Consider the following 21,630-nt stretch of genomic DNA (forward strand, 5'->3'; position numbering starts at 1 on the left):
TGGAGCTCCATGGGGAAATGGGACACACATCGCTGAGATTCTTGATTCTGCAAACTGACTTGGGGTTCTTGCCACACCCTCCTGCCCTAACCAGGACTTGGCCCAGGGAGCAGAGTGCAGGGTCCTCTTCCCAGTGAGCCACTAACTTCTATGCACTTGTCTCTTCTCCCTCTGACAGCCCAAGGAATCTTTCTTTATTTAGACTGAGGCTGAAGAATCCTTGTTCTTAGTTATCCAACATTCTCTCATCCTTTTATCGGAACTTGGAGTTCATTTTGTTCCCCTAACGCCAAGGCTTTTGAATGCAAAAATCCCTGAGGCAGGTCCATTTTCTTTTGCTGTTAAATCCCTTTTCAGGGCTATCACACTGCACAGTTCAGGGAGCACCATGGAACTTATGCAGTGCACAACCTGAACAGCTGTATGCATATCCACAGCTGTATGGGTTGCAAAATATTGACCACACAGTTGTACAGTCTGAATGGGGAGGAAAAAAAAATGCCATGGGGAAATAACATTAGTTAATGTTTCAAAAATACTGCCCTGCCACTTAAGAAAGCTCCAGAAGAAGGAGGTACCCATGAGGCTGGATTGTTACTTGGAAGTTAGACTGGAACAGAATATTAAAGGTGTCTGTGAACCTTCATCCCCCTGCTTGACCAAATCCTTTCCCCAGTCTTATCACCTCGGTGTACCAAGGAAAATCTCACCCTGCTGCATCTGAGCCCCAAACAACCTGGAATCCAAGAGGATAAGATGAAGACGCCACAAATACAATCAGTGGAAGTCCTTAAAGATCCCTTCCCAGAGAGAGGGAAGCACAGAGTCCTGGCATAATGGGGCACTTGGACAAAGTCAGTTCTCACTGGTGAGTTTCCAAACACTAGCACAATTCAAAAGGAGCTCCTTAAAATTTATCTGATCTCTGGTCTGTTCCTAGTCCCCAAGTTCTAAGATTCAGCCTGTTACCATGGCAGCTACCGCCCGATTGAAATGTTCACATTTATAGAAACTGGCTAAAGCATTTGAATCTGACAGGGCTGGCACACCAAGCAGAGAATGTCATTCCCCCAGACACATAGGATGCTTTATCCAGAAACCATGGAAGTACTGGACTTGAAACCGAGCAGGACCCTTCCGGACCCTCTCTGGTATACAAGCCCCCGATGTCTTCCATCTCTTGAGATAAAAGGCTTCAGGCTTCCCCTGAATCTCAAAAGGCTGGCTCAAGAATTAATGATTAGGAAAATGTGAATGTGTTGTTACAAGAATAGCTGTTGGGCCAGGAAACTGGTAGTAATTTAAACAGTAGATCAGCCATACAGCAGAGTCACAGGACCTTTAGTTCCTCCCTGAAGAACATAGATAACAACGTCTGATGCACACTCCTAAGCTGTTTTTACAGAAACCAGACACCCACCAAATGAAAACTGCTGACCACAAGCACACAGACCCCAGACCAGTTGGGACCAGAAGGTTGATGATGTTGACTTCTGAACCATCACCCTGTTACCTCACCACCAAGCAATCAGAGGAACATCCACGAGCTGATCAGGCACCCTGCAACCCACACCCCTAATGTTGCTTTTAAAAACCCTTCCCTGAAAGCCATTGGGGAGTTCAGGTCTTTTGAGGACTAGCTGCTTGTTCTCCTCGCTTGGTACCCTGCAATAAACGCTGTACTTTCCTTCACCACAACCTGATGTCAGTAGATTGGCTTTGCTGCCCATCAGGCAAGCAGATCCAAATCCAGGTTCAGTAATAGCCAGGGAGACAGAACCTGAGACTCCAGGCCCTGACACAAATTACCCACGTGACTGTGGGCAGGCATCCCGCCCAAGAGATGTCCCCTGCTGACACTTAATGGTTCCTATTTCATCATTAATCCATTCACTCAACAGTACTGAACACCTTCTCTGTGTCAGGCAAGGCACTGAGGATAAATGGTGAGCCTTGCAGAGTCCCTGGGTTCACCCAGGCAGTGTAGTCGGTGAGGCCCACAAGAAAACAGAGAATTACAGTGCAGCGTGAGAAAAATGATGAGAACAGAAGCATGGGGGCAGGGAGGCACCAGACTGGGGAGGGGGTAGTGGGTGCCCCCTTGCCAGGCAAAACCTAAGCTGAGTCTTGAAGGCTGGGCAAGAGTTAGCTAGGATGGGGTGAGCAAACGGATAGAACGAAGGAAAGGTGCTCCAGGCAGAGAGAACAGCATACGCAAAAGCCCAGAGATAGGAGAGAGCATTCAGGGTGCAGCAAGCAGTTCAATGCAGCTGCAGCGTGGAGAATGAGGGTGAAAGAGAGGAGAAATGCAGCTCAAGAAGAAAGCAAGGGCAAGAAAGGGAATGTCCCTTGGTTTTCCATGGGCTTCCAGCTGCCCAACTCTCCTTTAAAATCGAACAGCACAGGTCCATCCATGTTGCTGCAAATGGCATTATTTTGTTCTTTTTTAGAGATTGTCATACTGAGTGAAGTAAGTCAGACAGAGAAAGACAAGTATCGTATGATATCACTTATATGTGGAATCTAAAAAAAGGCTACAGATGAACTTATCTACAAAACAGAAATAGAGTTACAGATGTAGAAAATCTGTATGCCTGAAACTAACGCAAGATTGCAAATCAACTATACCCCGATAAAAATTAAAAAAAAAAAATTAAACAGCACAGGAAGAGATTAGTTGAGAAGTGGCTCTGCATCTGGGGAAGGAGGGACAGTGCCCCTGAGGTGAAGGGTGCTGAAGGAGGACAGAGGGGGGAACCGTGGCCACACCTTCCCGATGCCCATCAGCCCAGCCAGCCCCAACTCCTGTTCCACCAAGCACTGCTCTCTCCTCAGAGAATCACCACTGCTCAGACCCCCTGGAACACGCCTTTTCAACTTCTCAGTCATTCCATTCAGCTCTTCTAGGAGATGAATAACAATTTATTGCACATCAACTTGGGCTTGGCACTGTACTCAGTACTTCACATGCAAAATTCATTCATTCCAAAAATAATGTTTGTGTTCCTTCTATGCAACAGACAATATAATTCAGATACTGGGGACATGGTCATGAACAAAATAAACTCCTAGCCCTCCAGGAACTTATATTCTCAGGATGGGGTGGGGCTAGAAGAGAAACAAAAGCAAATAGACATGTCTGATGTCAGGAAGACACAGTGGTCTAAGAAAAATAAAACCCAGTAAAGTGACAGAGAGTGATAGACAGGGGATGGTCAGAAAGGGGCCTGACCATCAGAACCAAGACCTGAGGGAACTGAGGAAGTGAATCATATGGAAATCTGGAGGAATAATGTATCACACTGAGGGAATAGCAAGTGCAAAGGTCCTGTAGTGGACATGCCACTGACACATTCCATCAGTGAGGCTGGGGGAGCAGGAGGGGACCAGGCCAGATCAATGGAAGAGAATCAGATTGTTATCACTGTAACATGAAAAAGTCAAGCACTCTTGTTGTTCCAACATTACAGACAAAGAAACTGAGGGTAAGTAATACGCACAGTGTCTCAAACGTTTTCTAGACAGAGCTGGGAATCAAACCCAGCCGCTCAATCTTTAGAACATGTGCCCTTAATTGCTCCCTTAGAATGTCTTGTCAAGAAGCTGTAGGTAACTAGAACAGATCAATAAGACTCCAGCCCGCCAAAGTTACCCAAAGCCCCAGCGATTCCACGCCTAAAATTGTAGGGGATTTTCAAGGACTTGAACAAAGATTTAGCTACTTTTTTATAATAGCAAAATAACCGGAAACAATACCTTTTCCCTAATAAGAAGGAACTGGTGAATAAAGAAGTTACGATACATGCATGTAAAGAGTGTCTCATGCATGGTCATTTTAAAAGACGTGGAAGAATATGCAATGACATGGAAAGATGGTCGAACTATGTCATTGAAACGAAGCCATATGCACAGTAGGATCCCATTTTTGTAATAAATAAATAATGTGTGAATATATGCATAGGCAAAAGGCTGGAAGGAATTAAATCAAAATGTTGATAAATCGCTAACGCAGGGGGTAGGATTGTGGGTGGTTTTTCTTTTTGTTTAGCAGCATTCACTACGATGAATATAAATTATTTTTGCTCAGAAAAAGTTTACACGTATACAAACACACAGAAAGCTGGCCAGAAAGCTTCCTGGGCTGGCGGCCACTGGGTGGCACCAACCTGGGCTCCTCTACCCCCCACCCAACTCCCTGAGGTGTGCAGAAAGCAAGGATCCGCCAGGTCCCCATCAGAATCACGTTCAGGTTGGAGACCCTCATCATGCAGCAGCTCCCTGGCCTGAGCTGGAAAATTCAGGGGCATACTGACAGCCTCACCTCACTCCTCAACAAAGCCTTCAGTATCCAAAGCTGGGGGAGGGCTCCAAGCCCGAGGGCAGACAGTGGCGGCAGCACACAGGTCAGGGTGCTGGAGCGGCAGGGTAATTGACACTTCACTTGTCAAAAAATCCGGTGCTATTTTTAAAATCATTCCACCGCATAGTTTCACAAAGGATTCCAGGAGTCCTGCTCAGTCCACCCAGTGCTTTAGGAAGGCAAATGAACCGATTAATGATTTAGTAGTAATCACCCAGAACTTCAGAGGAGATGTATCACCCCAGCCCCACCGCAGGGATTCGTTTGCTACTCTTCTTTCTGGAGATGGAGGGGAGTTAAGCCAACCAGAACTTTCTTACCTGCACTGTGTTTGCTTTCACCCTGGAAGACACCTGGAGCCATTCATTTACCAGGCCCTGGCTTCGGTGAACAGTTCAGCATAGAGGCTTCAGAGCCAGGCGGCCGGCCCTGCCACTCACCAGCATGTTACCTTGGGCGGGCTGCTTAACCTCTCTGTACCTCAGGTTCTTTGTTTATAAAAATGAGGATATGACAGAGCACTGAGCGTCCAGGGCTGTTGTCTTTAGTCTAAAGCCAGCAAACTATGGCCCCCAGACTAAATACAGCCCACCTCCTGCTTCTTTAAATAAAGTTTTATTAGAACACAGCCAGGCACATTCATTCACAGAATGCCTATGGGTGTTGTCGAACTAGGATGGCAGAGGTGAGTGGCTATGACAGACGATAAGGCCCACGGAGTCTAAAATATGTATTAAATATTTATTATCTGGTCCTTTTATTGCCGACCCCAGCTTAGGTTAGAGTCTCCCAGAAGTGGAACAAGGATTTGGGGACAGTGATTTATCAAGGAAATGATGCCAGGAGGAACCAGTAAGGGGGTGAAGGGAGCAGGATGGGGAAAGGGAGGAGGCCAAGCCAGGGCATGACGTCAGGTAAAGCCTCAGCCTGGGGACTTCCCTGGTGGTCCAGCGGTAAAGAATCTGCCTTCCAATGCAGGGGATGAAGGTTCGATCCCTCGTCAGGGAACTAAGATATCGCATGCCTCGGGGCAACTAAGCCCACGTGCCACAACTACTGAACTCGCGCACCTCAAGGAGAAAGCCCGTGTGCCACAAACTACAGAGCTCACGCGCTCTGGAGCCCATGCCACAACTAGAGACAGAAAACCCACACGCCACAACCAGAGAGAAATCTGCGCACTGCAACGAAAGACCCCGCATGCCGCAAAGAAGATCCCACATGCCGCAACAAAGACCTGAAGCAGCCAAAATAAATAAATAAATAAATAAATATTTTTAAATAAATAAATAAAATTATTAAAGCCTCAGCCTGACTTGACCCCACACGAGCAGTTCCCTTGCAGGTGAAGTGGTTCAGGCGGTCCCTGAGGAAGAGAACAGGTGTGAGCTACTAGAAGCAAAGCCCACAGAAGCTATCCCAGGCACAGGGCACTGTGTCAAGCACTTTGGGTACATTATAACGTTGACTCCTCGCCGCAGTGATAGGAGGTGGGAAGTACGTGATGCCCACATCACAGCTGAGAGTTAGAGGAGGTAATCCATGTGGGATGCTCAGCCCATCACCCACCACAGAGGAAGAGGTATTACTGTATCCTGGGTCTGGTCTTGTGCTGAATTCTGGGGCCGCAGAGACAAATAAAACAAGTCTAGGATCCACGTGACTGGTCATGGGGCATCTAGCACGTAACTTCCACCAGAGCCCTACTTAGTGCTCCTATCAGGGAGGTTGGAGGAGGTGATGCTGGGACGGAGTCTCGAAGGAGACATAGCAGTTGCCAGGTGGGGGAATGAGCTTTCCAACACACAATACAACATATGCAAGGGCTTGGCCCCAGGGAACAACACACACTCTGGCAACTGCAAGGAGTTTGGTGGGGGTGGATGAAGGCCGCGTGGGGGGCAGTGGGAGATGAGACCGGGGGCATGGAGGCCACGCAGGAAGCAGATCTTGGATGATGGAGAGTCCATGCAGATTTCAAATGGGGAGTTCTGTGGTTCGGCTGGAGTGTTAGTTTTCTGGGGCTGCCATAACAAAACATCACAGACTGCATGGCTTACACAAGAGAAACTTATTTTCTCATAGTTCTGGAAGCCAGAAGTCCAAGATCCAGGTGTTGGCAGGGTTGGTTTCATTCTGACCTCTCTGTGGCTTGTAGGTGGCCGCCTTCTTGCTATGTCCTCACGTGGTCTTTCCTCTGAGCACCCCTGGTGTGTGTGTGTGTGTGTGTGTGTGTGTTTGTGTGTGTGTGTGTGTGTGTCTCTCTCTCTCTCTTTCTGGTGCCTCTTCTTAGAAAGACACCAGTCAGATTGGATTAGAGCCCACCCTAAGGGCCTCATTTTAACTTAATTACCTCTTTAAAGGTCCTATCCCCAAATACAGTCACAGTCTGAGGTACTGAGGTTAGGACTTCAACATATGAATGGGGGACGGGGTGGGGATGGGGGAGACACAGTTCAGCCCATACCAGCAGGCAGTTCAGAAAGCTCTCCCTGGTTCTGGTAGAGAGGGCAGCCTGGAGAAACCAGAGGCGGCAGGCTGGATGAAACCCATTGTAGCTCTCCAGCCACTTAGGGCCTGGAGTCAGGATGGCTGAGTCCGCAGTCTGGGGGATGGCTGAGCAGCGGTGGCCAAGCTGCACTCGTCCTGCCCTCCGGCTGCGACTGACCTTCAGTTCCAGGTAGCAGAGAGAAGAGGAGGACAAAGGTATGCTTCTGCATAAAGGCAAGCAGCTGGTACCCAGAGCACCAGAGCCTGCAGAGCAAGTGTCAAGGACAACACAGGCACAAAGCCAGCTGTCACCTGTCCCCTGGCCACACCATGGGGGCTTGACCTCCTGGGCAGCACCTGGTGGGATGTGGTGCCCCCATTGTCCTGACTTGTTCACATACTCCATGTCCTCCCAGCACTATCTGGTCATCAAAGAAGCCTTGTACCATCCGGGTTGAGAGTTCACATCAGGAAGCATCACACGTTCTCTAACCCGCCCTCGGAAGTCCCAGGGGCCACTAAGGAGGACTCACACTGCTCATTCCCAGGTGAGTCCTTCCCAAGGGAGCTACTGATCTATTTATTCCTTCAGTTCAATCTCCTGGGAGAAGGAGGGCACAATACATTAAGTCACCAACACCTTAGGGTGAATTTATTAATCAGATTCTTCCCTCTGCCTTAGCCAGGTGTTAAGAAAGTACCAAGCATTTGAAGGGGAGGGTTATTAAAAAGAGATGGAATTGTGGAGGAAAAGCAAATGTAAGCGGGGAGAAGCAACGTTCCTTCTACCCAGTCTTGGTCAGCCTGATGCTCTGGGTCAGAAGTCAGCCAACTTTTTCTGAAAAGGGTCAGACAGTAAACATTTTTGGCTTTTCTGGCCATAGAGTCTCTGTTGCAATCCCTGGACTCTGCCATCGTAGCACGAGGGCAGCCGTAGACACCAAGTAAATGAATAGGCGGGGCTGTGTCCCACTAAAACCTTACTTACGGACACTGAAATTTATCATTTTCATAAAATATTCTTCTTCTAATTTTTTCCCAACCACTTACAATGTAAAAACCATGCTTAGTTTGCAGGCTATGCAAACATAGGAGGTGGCTGGATTTTGCCTGAGAGCCGTAGCTCGCAGCTCCCTGTCCTTCATGAGACAGAATTTGCACCGTTCCCATCTTGTCAAACCGTCCTCTCCTCAAGGACAAGCCCTTGGTCATTCATTGCTGCTCGCCATCCTTACCTCCCCTCTCCAGCCGTCAAGAAAAAAAAAGCGGCTCCTTGTTCTGTGTGCTCTGTCCATGATCCCTGGGGATCTGCTTTCAAATGTGGAGGAGAAGACAGGGTGACAAATGGGCTGGCATGCAGGCAAGCCACCAGCCGCAGGCTGCTGCAGAACAGTGGCTTCGGATTCATGCCAGCTGACTCAGGGTGGGTTCCATCTGCCTACCCCTCCCCAGCCCACATGTGATGTATCAGGCCCCGAGGGTTCCATCTGTCACACTTCTGGGCCACTCTTTATAGGCACCTCTCCCAAATTACCAAAGGTATTTTTTATTATTATTATTATTATCATTATTATGACATCTGACTTTAGACGAACCATCCCCATTAATAAAACAACACTCACTTCGTACTGGGTACTCGGTCTGTGCAGGTGCCATATAAACCTTCTGTGGCTAATATTCCCTGAATGCGCCAGGCTCTGTTGTAAGTGCTTTGCATGTACTTGGGGCTCTCAGGAACCCACGGCTTCAGTACCAGCGTTATTTTCATCTTATGGATGAGAAAACTGAGCCGAGAGGGGTTAACAACACACCCAAGACACACAGCTGGTCGGATCTATCTGACTCTAAAGCCAGGTTCTCTGTCACCGGCTCCCCCAGCCCTCTCTATCTCACAGCCACACTCCAACATGGTATCATGATCCCAATTCCTCAGATGTAGAAACAGAACCCCTGAGAAGTTAACGTCTTGGTCCAAGTTAATGTAGCTAATAAATGGCGGTGCTAGAACCCTTCGTTAGAACCACTGACATGCTGGAAATATCCTGCCCTCTTGTGAAAACACAACATTTCTAGATAGTGTCAGAAACCAGAGTCCTAGACTGAGAGTGGGGCTTTCCAACAAGTGGTAAGAGAGGAACCTTAGCCTGAGAGCGTGTCTTAGGTCTGATGTAAAAGCAGAGCCCACGACAGGGATTCTGCGCAGGTGAGTTATTGAGGTGAGGGCACCCAGGAGGAACCCTGAGGAGCCAGGGGAGAAGGTACAGGTTCAGCTGAAGTCTGGCCTCAGCCTGATCTCTGGGGAGCTCTGGAGCATGAATGGGCCACAGAGTCCTCTCGCCCTAAGGCAAGGGGCCAGGCTGAGATATGCTGTATCTGCCAGTCATTGGCTATGGGTTGTCCCACGGTGGGGTAGGGGAGCATCTCTGGGCAAGGTGGCAATTCTCCAGAGAACAGTGCAGCTTTGAGCCCTAGCAGTCAACCCTCACAGCAGACAGTGGGCACAGTACCATCGTTTGAAGGGTCCTCAGCAGGGCGCAATTGGCATCTACTATGGGCAAGTGACCCTGTAGGCGCAGACCTCATTATCTGTCTCTGTGACTCCTGGAAAACCACATTCCCTTCCCTCCCCTCCCCTTTCTCCCCCTGTTCCTCTCTTGCTTTTGGACCTCCTCCTTTGTCACCCTCCAGCACTGGCTGGGCTGGGCTTGGCCCGGGCTTCTGGCTCCTGTATCAAACCATCAGCAATCACAGCCAGAGCTGAAGGTTCCAGGAAGCGCCCCAGTGTGGCTCCTTCCGGCCTGGGCCTGCTCCTTGCCCACCGCCCAGCCCCATCCTGTGTTCTGCCTGTGAGGGGATCCCCACTGACGTGATGGGGAAAGCAGGGCAGGGAAGCAGCTATGAGCCAAGCCTGGGAATTAATGAATGAGGGAGAGGACGAGAGCCAGACAGCTCCTTCTCGCCAGACGGTGCTTCAGCCGCCAGCAGGGCAAGCAGCTGCCCTCCTGCGGGTGACCCTCGGGGGCCCGTTGCCTGGCACTTGATTGCCAAGAGTTGAGCTGGCCAGGTCCATGCAAGGGCTCATTTCTAGAGCTTTCAGAGGGTCGTAATTCTCTAAGTAGAAATATCCTCTTCCTCTCTGCTGCCCTTCATTCATTCATTCATTCATTCACTTAGCAATTATTCATTGAGCACATATGGGCCACAAACTGTGCTGAGAGCCAGGAAAAAGTGATGAACAAAATAGACAAGGTCCCTACCTCCATTCTAGTGGGGGTGACAGAGAAGAACTGAGCATGGTGGGGTCACAAATCACTCAGATAGATGCACAAGGAAGATACAGTTTCTTGGTCCTGTCTTCCTCAAATGCCTCCACCCTGCCAGGCAGTAGGGGGGCCGGAATGGGGGAACACACTTTAAAATTGCCAATTTATGGGAATTCCCTGGTGGTCCAGTGGTTAGGACTTCGCTTTCCAATGCAGGGGGTGTGGGTTCGATCCCTGCTCGGGGAGCTAAAATCCTACATGCTTCGCAGCCAAAAAACCAAAACATAAAACAGAAGCAATATGGTACCAAATTCAATAAAGACTTAAAAAAAAAAAATTGCCTATTTATGGTACCACCATGCTGTTTTGCTCAGAAGGGCACTTTTGGAGAATCTGGTTTCCTTTGGAGAAATGTTCAGTCTTTTCCATCCTCTCCTCACCTCCTTCTCCAGGGTGGTGTCTGAGCGTGAGGGAGGGCAGTGATAACTGGATAACTAACGGTGGGGGGATGGAGGTCACTTGGAGGAACACTGGGTCCTCCCTGCTGGCCGCTGCTCCGGAGTGGCTGGCCTGGTCTCTCACTGGCTGGACTGCTGTGATGCACCTGTCCTGTCTGGGGCATAGCAGCTGCTCCTGGGGTCCCACTCCATCCCCTTCCCTAACCAGGGCTCCCACCTCACAGCTGCTGCAGGTGTTGGCTGCTACCTGTCACACCTGCACCCTTCTCCAGGGATTGCCCTTGACGGAAGGAAGGTGGCCACCTCCACTGGAGATGGACCCTGGCCAACGCCTACCTCTCCGGGGTCACCATCCCACCACACACCCCACCCGCCCTATGCTCCAATCCCACCAGTCTTCTTACAGTTCCTCCACCACGGAGCATGGGGTTCAAATCCCAGGAATGCTCCCCTCCTCCCTTCTCCCGGTTAATTCCCTCTCAGAATGACCTCCCTTAAACACTAGATATTTACGGGACTCTTGTTAAAAACTGTTTTCCCTTCTATGTTCCATTATGTGGTTTGATCACTATCTGTCTCCCCCACTCGACTTTAAACTCCTGAAGGGAGGGACTATTTCTGTTTTTCTAACCAGTGACTCCCTAAGGCCTACTACAGTGCCTGGCACAAAGCCGATGGTTATTAAATATTTTTCCGAGGGCATGAATAATTCAGTTTTAAACGAGCTTATGAATGAATGGAATGCAACCCTGACCTCTGAGCACCTCACTCCAACATCCCTGCTACACACTGGAAAATCCTGGAAGTGGGACACTGCTCCTCTAGGGACACTTTACCTATCCTTGGTGAAAGGATACAAATTCTCAGCCACCAGGAAGTCCCATTCTGGCAGGAAATGGAGCAGGTTTGTTTGCAAATCAAGCCCAGGGCTCCCTGCCAGGCCCCCACGCAGAGGCCAAGCCAGCCTCACACAGAGGCCCTGCAGGTTTGGATTCATTTGCAGTTATATTTCCCTCTGCCGGCCTTGCCTGAGCCTTATCTTACTCGATCTCCTTCACCCCGGTCCTTTAGTGATCTTCTCTAACCTTCTGGAGAGAGGAATTATCAGCTCCCAGCTCAGCTCAGAGAAGATGAAGAGACTCTTGTAGATTCATAAAGCAAATTGGTGGACATAGAATTCAGTTACTCTGAGATTCCACCCAGTGATAAAAAGAATAAAAGCAGCCAATATCTATCTACTCTGTGCCAGACACTATGCAGAGTAATTTACATGCATCATTTTACTGAATCATTACAGTTCTTCTGCGTAGGTTCTATTAGTAGTGTTCCTGTTTCATAGGAGAAGAAACTGAGGCTTTAAGAGGTTAGAGAGAGACTAAAATTCATTCTACTTGGCCAGGAATCAGCAAACTATGTCCCAGGCCAAATCTGGCCCAGTGCATGTTTTTGTAAATAAAGTTTTATTGAAACAGAGCCATGTTTGTTTACATATTGTCCTTCGCTGCTTTTGTGCTACAATGGCAGAGTTGAGTAGCTGAGACTGACACTCTGGCCTGAAAAGCTAAAAAAATTTACTATATGGTCCTTTACAAAAAAAAAGTTTGCCAACCCCTGTTCTAGATGACACCCCCTTCCCCAGCTCTTTTGCATTTGGACTCACTGGTCAGAGTGCTTTTTACCCAGGTTTACAGCAAACATGTTCCACTGCCTATTTGAGTTTTCCACGTTGAGCACCCAAGACTAAAGGTGTTCATTAATGCCACTGTGCCCACAACTCCCTCTAAGGGAAACAGCCACTTCTCTGCACTGCCCCCCGCTCCGCTCCCCTCACCCCCTTCTGACTGGATCCACAGCTGATGGGATCAAGGGGTGGGTGCCATCCACAGCTGGGTGGCAACTTATGATTTGAATGGCCTGACATAAAGAGATGAACTAGACCGATCAGATCCTTCTCTTGGGATTTGGGAAAGGGAAACAAACAGAGGGGAAACGGAAGCTGTGACTCTTGAGGACAAGTCAAGGCCAGGTGGCTATGATAGGCAAGGAAAGGCAAAGTCGTGAGGACAGGTGCTGTGGGAGAGAAGAAACTGGACAAACTGTGCAGATGGAGACAGAATCTGAGCAGGAGTGGCTTGCTGCCCTAAGAAAAAAGGAAAGAGAGGAGCCTTGGTCCCTGAAGGTTTCCCAAGTCCAGGTCTCATGAGAACAACTGTCCTCTTCTTGGATTATTAGTTAGGATTTTTTGGTTACAAATGAAAGAAAATCTAATATAAATGGGCTTAAACACCAATGGTTATATATCAACTCATATAACTGAAAAGTTCAAGGTACTTCAGGCTCAGCTTGATCCAGCAGCTCAAATGATGTTACATGTGACCCAATTTCTTGCAGTCTCTCTGTCTTGCCTTTTGTGATTGGACTGCATCCTCAGTCTCCACCCTGTGCCCTTCTCCATCTTGGGCCACTCTAGACTCTCACTCATGGTGTCAAGGTGGCTGCAGCAATTCCAGACCTCACAGCTGCATACCAGTCTGTTTGCCGTAGAGACGGCATCCCTTCCAGCAGCTCCTTCCCACTCTGGGATGCGATCTCTTACTTCCTATCCTTGACTGCACTTTGGCCGGGGGGTGGGCTGCACTGACTCAATGAGACCCCTAGCATCTGCCTTCAGTTTCCTCACCTATAATAACAACATTTGAGTGCTTCATATGTTCCAGGCCCTACATCACTCTTTACATGCTTTCCAACTCTTAATGCTCATAAAGGTCATATGAGGAAGTTACTAGATCTTACCAACGAGGAAAGGAAAGCTCAGAGAGGTTGGAAGCTTTGCCAAGGGTCACACAGCCATCACATGGCAGAACTGCTGATTAGCAGCAAAACCAAGAGCTAAAAGGGTCCTGTGGGATCCTGAAGCCTGAGCTCTCAGTCTCTTCTGTGTCCCTACCTATTGGGGGAGGGTGTCACTCAACAGCCCCCAGTTACTGTCATTCCACCTCCTATTGCTATCCTGGTGACCCAAATCCTTTGCTCAGAGGGGAGTATTTTGTCCACAGATTCTCAGGCTTCAGACTGAGTTTATTCAGAAGTCCTGCTCCCACCTCTGGGTTCCTCTGGACTCTATTCTCCCTCCACCTGATTCGTTTCCATGGAAACTGCTGGGCTCCCGCATCCTTTTCATCCTTCTTTCTGGGAAGCAAGGCCAGCTCTCCGGCACCCCAGTAACCAGGCCTAACCATTTTAAAGACCAAAGAGGCAATATCTGGAAGAAATATTTCCAGGCAGAGGGAGGGACCAAGCAGGGTTTCTGATTTTTTCTTTGATGTTCTCCAAAATAACACCAGGTGCTCTGAGCAGCTCTGCCAATTACCTCAGCCCAGTGGATACCGGCTAGCAAGTTGTTTGTCATCTGTTCTCCTGCATCTCACCACCTCACAGTCAGCAGGCTTCCCTCCCTTCTTGGGGGAGCAAGTCTGGGGTCTGAGGCAGAGGGCAAGTCTTCTTGCCAATCCTTGGTACTGGATTGCAGCCCTCATGATGCAGCTGGTGGCGCGGGGGTGCAAAAGGAAGGATGGCACCCAGTCTGCCCCTTCTGGGGAAGGAGGAACCAGCCATCAGCTGAACTCCTAGGCATCTCAGAAACAGCAGACGTGGTGTCATCCCTTGCCACTAGGAGGCTCCCTGCAGTTCCAGTGGTCAGGACATGGGAAGAACTTTGTACATATTGTCCAGGGCCTTAGCGCCTGGTCCACAAGGACTCCATAGACCAGAGGAGCCAAAATGTTCCCTATCTCCCACCCGTGGTCTTGGGTGTTCATCTCTCTGAGCTTTGGTTTCCTTATCTTCAAAATAGGCCCAATTCTCGCACTGATAGGCTAGTTGTGAGGACCTAACCAAGCAAGACACAGTAAAAGCCCTCTTTTTAAAGTCAACTAAAGGTATCCTTGTGGTCATCATCATTGTTGTCATCGTTATAAACACGTGGGGAGATCCTGGAGGAGTAGCAGAACCTCAGACATCCAAAAATAATTACAAAGGTCTCAATTCATTGACACATAAACATAAAAGGATTTTGTTTCTATAGTCACTGCTTTCAAATATGCTCACTGAAACTCTTTCCCATTCCTGAGAGATTTCTGGATCCATGTTTTTCTTCTCACATTCAGGTATTTAAACTTGGTCAGGTCCAGCTTAAAACTCCAGTTTTTTCTCCTATTCAAAGCTCTCCTCCTCCCCCCGCTACAGACTAGAGTCTTGGCTTGGGGCTGAGCATGGAGAGGAGGGGTGGGCTGGCTCTGAGACATCTCCTCCCTCGGTGGGCAGGGGCCGGGGCAGGGAGGAGATCTTCTTACCCATCTGGTCACCTCGGGTTGTGGGAACTACAGCTGGTCTCTGGGGAGTTCGAGGGCACCTTGCACGGTAGAATGAAGGCTTTCTTGGAGCCATTTTCTGGTCCACCCTGGCCTCCTTCAACACCAAGGATCAACCAGCAGTATCTAGCTTTTGCTCCTTCTTTCAACTCTGTGCACCTTCCCAGAAGCCACAGCAACCTCCAAGGAAGGGCTGCAGAGAACAGGAACGGGGTGCGATTGCCCCCACCTTCCTTCTAGGCCCAGGACAGGACAGCCTGGGCCTTCAGACAGCTCTAAGTCAGACACAAGGCCCAGTTCTGTCTTCACAAGGAGCCCAGACTCCAGAATTCTGCTCCGGGAGCAGGCGGGCCTGCCAGTGTCCCCTTACAGCAGGCACCCCCCATGACCTGGCGAGGTCTTCTGGAGTCTCCCCAGCAAAGTGTGGCTTCAGAGGGGCCACACACGCTGCACTCCCCAAAGACTAAGCTCCTCCCTCTCCCCCATGCAGCTTCTCCTTTCATAGCCCATGGCCTTGGTTGGAAGTAGAGGGCAGCCCAGCAGACAGGAGGTACCCAGCTCCTGGGGAGAAGTTTAACAAGTGGGATACTAAGCCCCTTTTGTGCTACTCTTTCAGAACAACAAGAAAATTCCTAACATTCTGTATTAATAACAATATCCACCTTTTAATTAAACACTTACAGCTGCCAGGATTCTTGCTAACTAACTCCTCGACTACATTATTTTTGGTCCTTACACTGACTTTGTGCCACCAGTATTATTATTACCTGTATTTTTACTAAGGTTCAAAGAGGTTAAATAGCTTGGCCAAGGTCTCAAAGTAGGTTTTGTACCCGCATCTCTCCAACCGCAGAGCAATCCTAAACATGACTGCTAAATAATCCTAAACATGACTGCTTCTGCAGGACTCAGCTTGGGAACAAAGGGATCTGCTTGGGCTCTGCAGCCTTCCCTGGGCCTGTATCTGGGAGTCAGGGATGCGTCTCCCAGAAAGAGACTCCAAGCATGCATCTAAAATCAACGATGCAGGGCTATCCCGATGCAGGCTTTGGAGACCACTGTGGTCACCCTGCTGTCATACTCAGGACCTCTCCTAGTCAAGCCAACATCTTCCCCCATCTCAGCAGCTCGGGAAAGTAGGAAGCATGAGCTCCACTCTCTCTTCCTCACCAGGAAAACCAAAGCAGCAAGGGGGTTACTGGTTTGGGTCTTTAGAGAGCCAGAAATGAGATCCCTCACCCCAGATCTGGGCCAGGGGAAGGCGCAGGAAGTGAGCCAGAAGAGCCCAGATGACAGTGTCAGAGCTGGAAGGGGCTGAGCCTGACCCCCGAGGGGCTGGCAGCACACTGGTTAACAGCCTGTGTTTAGCCTTTCCCCTTGGCCTCACTCTGGGGTTAGCCCCTCTAGAAACTACTAGTTACCTCAGGGGAGGGATGCTGGCCAAGGAATTTCTTGCCACACCAACCACTGCTGCTCTTTCTCCACAAAGGGCAGCCGGAGCATGAGCTCATTTAATCCTCAGAACAATTCTAAGAGGCAAATACCCACATTCGCATTTTGTAGAAGAGAACAATTGAAGCACAGATAGGTTATGTAATTTGCCCAAGGTCACACAGCTTACTCTGGGATTCAAATCCAAGCAGCCTGATTCTGGAGTGCCTGCTCTTAACCACTGAACAATCCTGCCTCTCTAGACCCAGCGGTTTTGGTGAATTCCTCAGCCCTGGACCCTTCGCCAGCAGCATGGGGGAGGGGGATGCATACAGGCCTGGAAAGCTAGCTTCTTAATGACACCTCCTTTCTCCTAGTCTGTTCCTGCAAGGAACTCTAAACACTTTTGCTCTGGGCAGAAAAAAAACAAGTGGTTTTGGAACCTTCACTCTGTATTGCCTCTTTTGGGCTCACTATGGGCTCGTCCTTCCCCCTAAGGAACAACCTACCCCCCCTGTCTCCTCCTGGTTTTCCTCTCTCCCCTGGTGACCTCCTTTTCATTCTCACCTCCTTGCCTTTGCTCTCCTTTTGGAAGGCAGTTCAGCTAACATTCATTAGCACATGATAATGAGCATCAATTCATTTCTCAGTCACTCAGCAGGAGAGGGGAGAAAGTGGGGACAAAGCTGCCACTCTGGGGGTAACGGTCCACAAGGCCAGGACAGGCCCCCAGGCTCAGGCCCCCAGGGAGAATGGGGAGGGAGCCTAGCCCCCAGCTGGGGAGTCCTGTCTATATTCTCAGGCTGTACCCTCAGCAGCTGCTTCTGTCTTTTCTGAGACCAGCGCATAATATTCCTAGGTCAGCGTTGAGGCCTTCTCTGCCCACCAGCCTAAGCAAATTCCCACGACGTCCATGGGTGGGCGTGGCTAAGACCTGGTAGAGGAGGATATAGTTCTGCAGCTCTCCGAACGAGTGTCTCAAAGCCCCCAGAGCCTGACCAGGGTGCGGCAGGCACCAGAGGGTGGAGGGAGGTACCCAGACGAGGGCAATCAGTGGAAGTCCCTCCTCCACTTCCATCTGGATCCCTCCTGGGGGTCGCTGATTCCAGCCACCCCCAGTAAAGCCTAGAGAACCCTCGGCTTCTCCGCAAGTCTGGGCCCCATTAAGGAGCTATGAGAGCGAGGAAACAGAGCCGGGCTGGGCAAGTCATTTGGTCCTTTGAAGTCTCAAGTCCCCTCATGGGAAAAGTGGTCCCTGGTCTTCCTGCTGTGAAAGGGTCAGACGAGAGGAGGCATGAGAAAGTCCTAGAGAACTCCGAAGTCCCGGTGCTAAAGACTTGTCAAACTTTTATTATTATTACTACTGGTGGTGTTGCTGTTACTACTGTTAGTATTATTGCCGCTGCCAGTGATGATACGTGGTGGCTGCACTCCAGATGATCAGAGAGAGGGAGAAGGAAGGCAAGGGCAGCCTCTCTCCCCTTTGCACCCGAGAGCCTCTGTTTCCCTGGCCAGGCGAGGAGTGGTCTCAGCACAGACGGGCGCCCCCACCCCGCGAACCCCTGCGGAGCCCCGGGTCGGCCGCCGCCCCGCTGAGACCCAAGCCGATTCTCTGAGCGCGCGCGCCCCCTGCTGCCGGCGGGGCGCGGGCGCAGCCTCCGGATTGTATATAAAGGCAGCGTGGCGCGCGAGACCTGGCCGAGTGCGGGAGAGGAGCCGGCGCGCAGCGAGAGCGCAGTGCTGCCTGAGGTCTCCGAGCGGCTCGCCATGGCTGGGCCGCAACAGCAGCAGCCCCCTTACCTGCACCTGGCCGAGCTTACGGCGTCCCAGTTCCTGGAGATCTGGAAGCACTTTGACGCAGACGGTCAGTAAAGCTCCCAACTTGTGTGCCCGCTCGCCCCCAGGGGACCTGCGGTGGAGGAAAGAGGGCAAGGAAGTTGAGGGCAGGGGTAAGATTGCCCCAGGGGGTGTTTTGGGTGCAGAGCCTGCTGAGCTCGGGGTCTCGAGTTTGGGAGACACCTGGTTGCCCTGGTGACAACCGCCCGGAAGTTTTCTTCCCTGACAGAGACAACAGAGCCCACCGGCTTTTGCAGCCTCATTCTGGGCAAGTTTGGGCTTTCCCAGAGGGGAGGCCTGGGCTGGCAAGGCTCCCCATGACTCCCCCTGCCGTCTTATCTTCCCCGCCTTTCTCTTCAAGGTAACATCCTGCCTTCAGCTGCGGCAGCCACAGGTCTCAGACACCCACTCATTTCTTCCCTCAAGTTCCCCTTTTGTTGAATACCAGGTTAGCCCCGTGGGGTCCTGGGGCTGGGGCAAGCTGGGGGGTCCTGAAGGGACACTCTTGGCCTCCCCAGCCTGTTTGGTGGGAGCAGGAGTGGAGAGGGCATCCAGCAGTGAGCATCCCCTAGGCTTCTTCTGCCCACGTTCCATCCCTCACGGGCATTCAGGTCCCACTCACAGGGTGTGGTGGGAGGCAAGCTTGGGGTGCCAGCCTGACATGTTCCCTCATGGTGATAATCCTGGGTGCTTTGGGTGACTCCTTCCTTCTCTGGATCGGGGGAGGCACAATCTTAAATGCCTCAGTGACCCACCCTCTGCTCTGTGTGGTCTTGACATTTACTCACCCAAAAATCGAGGGCTGGACTGAACGACATTTGGAAGTTGGCTCTAAGGACTGGGATTCCAAGGGTCTATGATGGCCTGACTCAGGCATAAAGGGAGCCCCCCCCCCCCTTTTAGAGGCTTCTGATATCACTAGAGACTTTTTCTCCACCACTCCAAAAAATTAAGTGATCTGATTTCCTTCTCAGAGGTCCTGGCTGGGGTGGGCATCTGAAACGTTCTGGCATCTCAGATCACTGGCAGGGTGGTGGCCCAGGGTGTATATCCTGGGATTGAGAGCGAGGGGCATGGGAACCAGAGGGAGGACCAGGTGGAGGCTCCCTCCATTCTTCTCCCTTCCCTTCCTCACCTCGGCAGGGCGGGCATAAAGGTGGCTAAACAGAGGCCCTCGGCCCAGAGTGCTATGGAGAGGCAGGGGTTAATGGGTATGATAACCAATGAAGTTTTGTTCCCTTGGAGCAAACTGAGAATCTGGGGGTGCAGAGGACTGGGCATGTGACACCTGGATTAGGACGGTGATCTGCCTATGAATTACTAAAGGAGGTGGGTAGATTGTTAAATCTGTAAAATGGGGCTAAGGAGGGGCTGTATTTCCAATCCCTGGCTGGTACCATAAAACTCCCTTGGGGGAAAGGGCTATAAGAAGATTGCAGCCTCTCTGTATTCTAGGTGACACGCGCACTCCCTAAGGCTTCTCCTGCCAGTTTATCTGCACCAGAGACTTGCATGATTCAAGGAAAGTTACCAAGTGGCCAAGGTTATACCACAGGCCTCCTGCCAGATGAGTCAGCTATAAACAGAGGACTCCACAATTCTATTCTCCCCCAGTTCTCACGGGGCCAACCAAGAGCGCTCTTGATAATCATGCAAATCCTCACATTTGCTGAGACTTTGTACTTTTCAAAACACAATCGCACCTTGGGTCCTGCACAGTGAGGCTATGGGGAGACCACGATTCTCCTTGTGCAGATGAGGGAACACACACAAAGTGTGACTTCTCTGAGGTCATGTAGCGAGGTGATGGCGGCACTGGTTCCTGGCCAGCGCTTAATTCCCCAACTCTGGTTTCTGGACACCTGCCTTCCCTCCTGATCCAGCCTCGGAGGTGACGGGCAGTCCCTTTAATACTAGAGAGGGGTCCTATGGCTGGAGCATAGCTAAGCTAGCATGAGGCCAAAGAGTCTTTAAAGACCCCCAAAACCATCGTACCTCTGGTTCAATGTGAAAGGGGAGCTAGATTGCTTCTTGATTCCTTGTCCCCCTCGGCATCCCATTGCCCGCTCTGGTCACCACTTCAGGGAAGTCCCAAGGAGGGACCATGGACCTAACAGAGAAGGAAAGCAAAAAAGGATTAAAATACCAGAGATGGCGCAGAAGGCGATTTAGGAAAATGAGGCTATAGCCAAATTGAAATTCGACTAACGGACCCAGAATCAAGCTGTGGGTCACCTTGCTCTGGACCTTCCCTACCTGTCCCCTCCTGAACTCCCATGGTTGCCAGGGAGCTTCTCCCTCACCCCTGAGGTCCTCCCTGCCCTGGCTGGGCCTCCTCTTACTAACCCTGGCTTCTGTTTTTATCTTGGGGCTTTTTCCCGACTCTAAGAGTCCCCCTGCCGCTCACAGAGTTAAAGAGCTCCGGGAGGACTCTCCACAGCTCACCAGGTCCCTGGGGTGAGCCCTCTGGAGCCCAATTAGTCCCAGCCACCAAGGAGGGGGAGCACCGACCCACCCCACCCCTCCTGGACTCTAGTAAACAGAGACTAGGAGTCCGTAGAGAAGCTGGATTCCGAGGAGAGTGGGGATGAGGCAGGGAATCTGACCCTCCTAACTCAGCCCATTTCTAATGAGGAGGAAGAGCCGTCATCCTGGTGACTTTGCCCAAAGAATTAGATTATCTTCAAAATTATCATCAGCCTTGCAGTGGAGAAAGGAAGGAGCAGGTGTCTGAAGAGGGGGAAACTGGGACTCAAAGAGGCAACGTTCTTTTCACAAGATCACGCAGCAAAGTGAGAGGGTAGGGGGACCCAGGAATCCTCTCCTAGTCCCCCCAACTCCTCCTCAGTGGTCAGCCAAGGTAATGCACTTGGAAGGGTTCAGGTGTCATCTTTCAAAAGCAGAGGAAGGGAAGACGGCAGCCGAGTGCACCCTGTGAGCCAGGTTGGGGCTGGAGCTCTTCGACATAACATCCCCATGCTCTGAGTGACCCTTACATGCCCTACATGACTGAGTCCACCATTCTGTTGTTTCCTGGTCACTTCTCAGTCAGAAACGTTCTCACTCTGCAAGATCCAGGCTTCAGAGGGATGCCCAGCTCAGAGCTCACACTGGCCTCTCTTTGTGGTTCTGACCACACGGCCACCAGGCTCCTATTCTGCTGACAATCAGTACAAGGTCCGTGAGGAGCCAAGTTTTGCCCTTGGCCTTTGCTACCCTTTGGAAGCAATTGCAAGTGTAGGGATATTTTCTCTCCCAGAGGCCAGCAGACATTCACAGGACAAGGACAACGCAGGCAATCCCACTCACTCCAAGAATCAACCTACGTGGATATGCTTGTACATATACATAAAGTTATATGAACAAGGGGGCCTAGTATCAAGTTCTTTGGGATACTGAAATTTTAAGACTGTGCTTCCCTA

At 50.5% G+C, this 21,630-nt stretch overlaps 1 protein-coding gene and 2 long non-coding RNA genes across 3 annotated transcripts in view; 2 read left to right on the top strand and 1 right to left on the bottom strand.

Moving 5' to 3' along the window:
• The window catches only part of LOC309617580, a 548,498-nt gene that overhangs the window by 481,399 nt on the left and 45,469 nt on the right, over nucleotides 1-21,630 (top strand). The window lies entirely within an intron of this gene.
• CALB2 (calbindin 2) overlaps nucleotides 18,056-21,630 on the top strand; it is a 28,571-nt gene continuing 24,996 nt past the window's right edge. The window contains exon 1 of the mRNA XM_082369985.1: nucleotides 18,056-18,236. Within this exon, the coding sequence (XP_082226111.1) occupies nucleotides 18,140-18,236 (97 nt within the window). The 5' untranslated portion in view covers nucleotides 18,056-18,139. The remainder of the gene's footprint in view (nucleotides 18,237-21,630) is intronic.
• Nucleotides 18,172-21,630, bottom strand: part of LOC309617563 — a 60,596-nt gene continuing 57,137 nt past the window's right edge. The window contains exons 4-5 of the long non-coding RNA XR_014238042.1: nucleotides 20,204-20,318; nucleotides 18,172-18,281 (exon numbers count right to left, since the gene is read on the bottom strand). This is a non-coding gene — a long non-coding RNA (uncharacterized lncRNA). The remainder of the gene's footprint in view (nucleotides 18,282-20,203; nucleotides 20,319-21,630) is intronic.

The sequence above is a fragment of the Balaenoptera borealis genome, assembly GCF_965194805.1.
Source record: "Balaenoptera borealis genome assembly, chromosome: 19".
In the NCBI taxonomy this organism is placed as follows: Eukaryota; Metazoa; Chordata; class Mammalia; order Artiodactyla; family Balaenopteridae; genus Balaenoptera; species Balaenoptera borealis.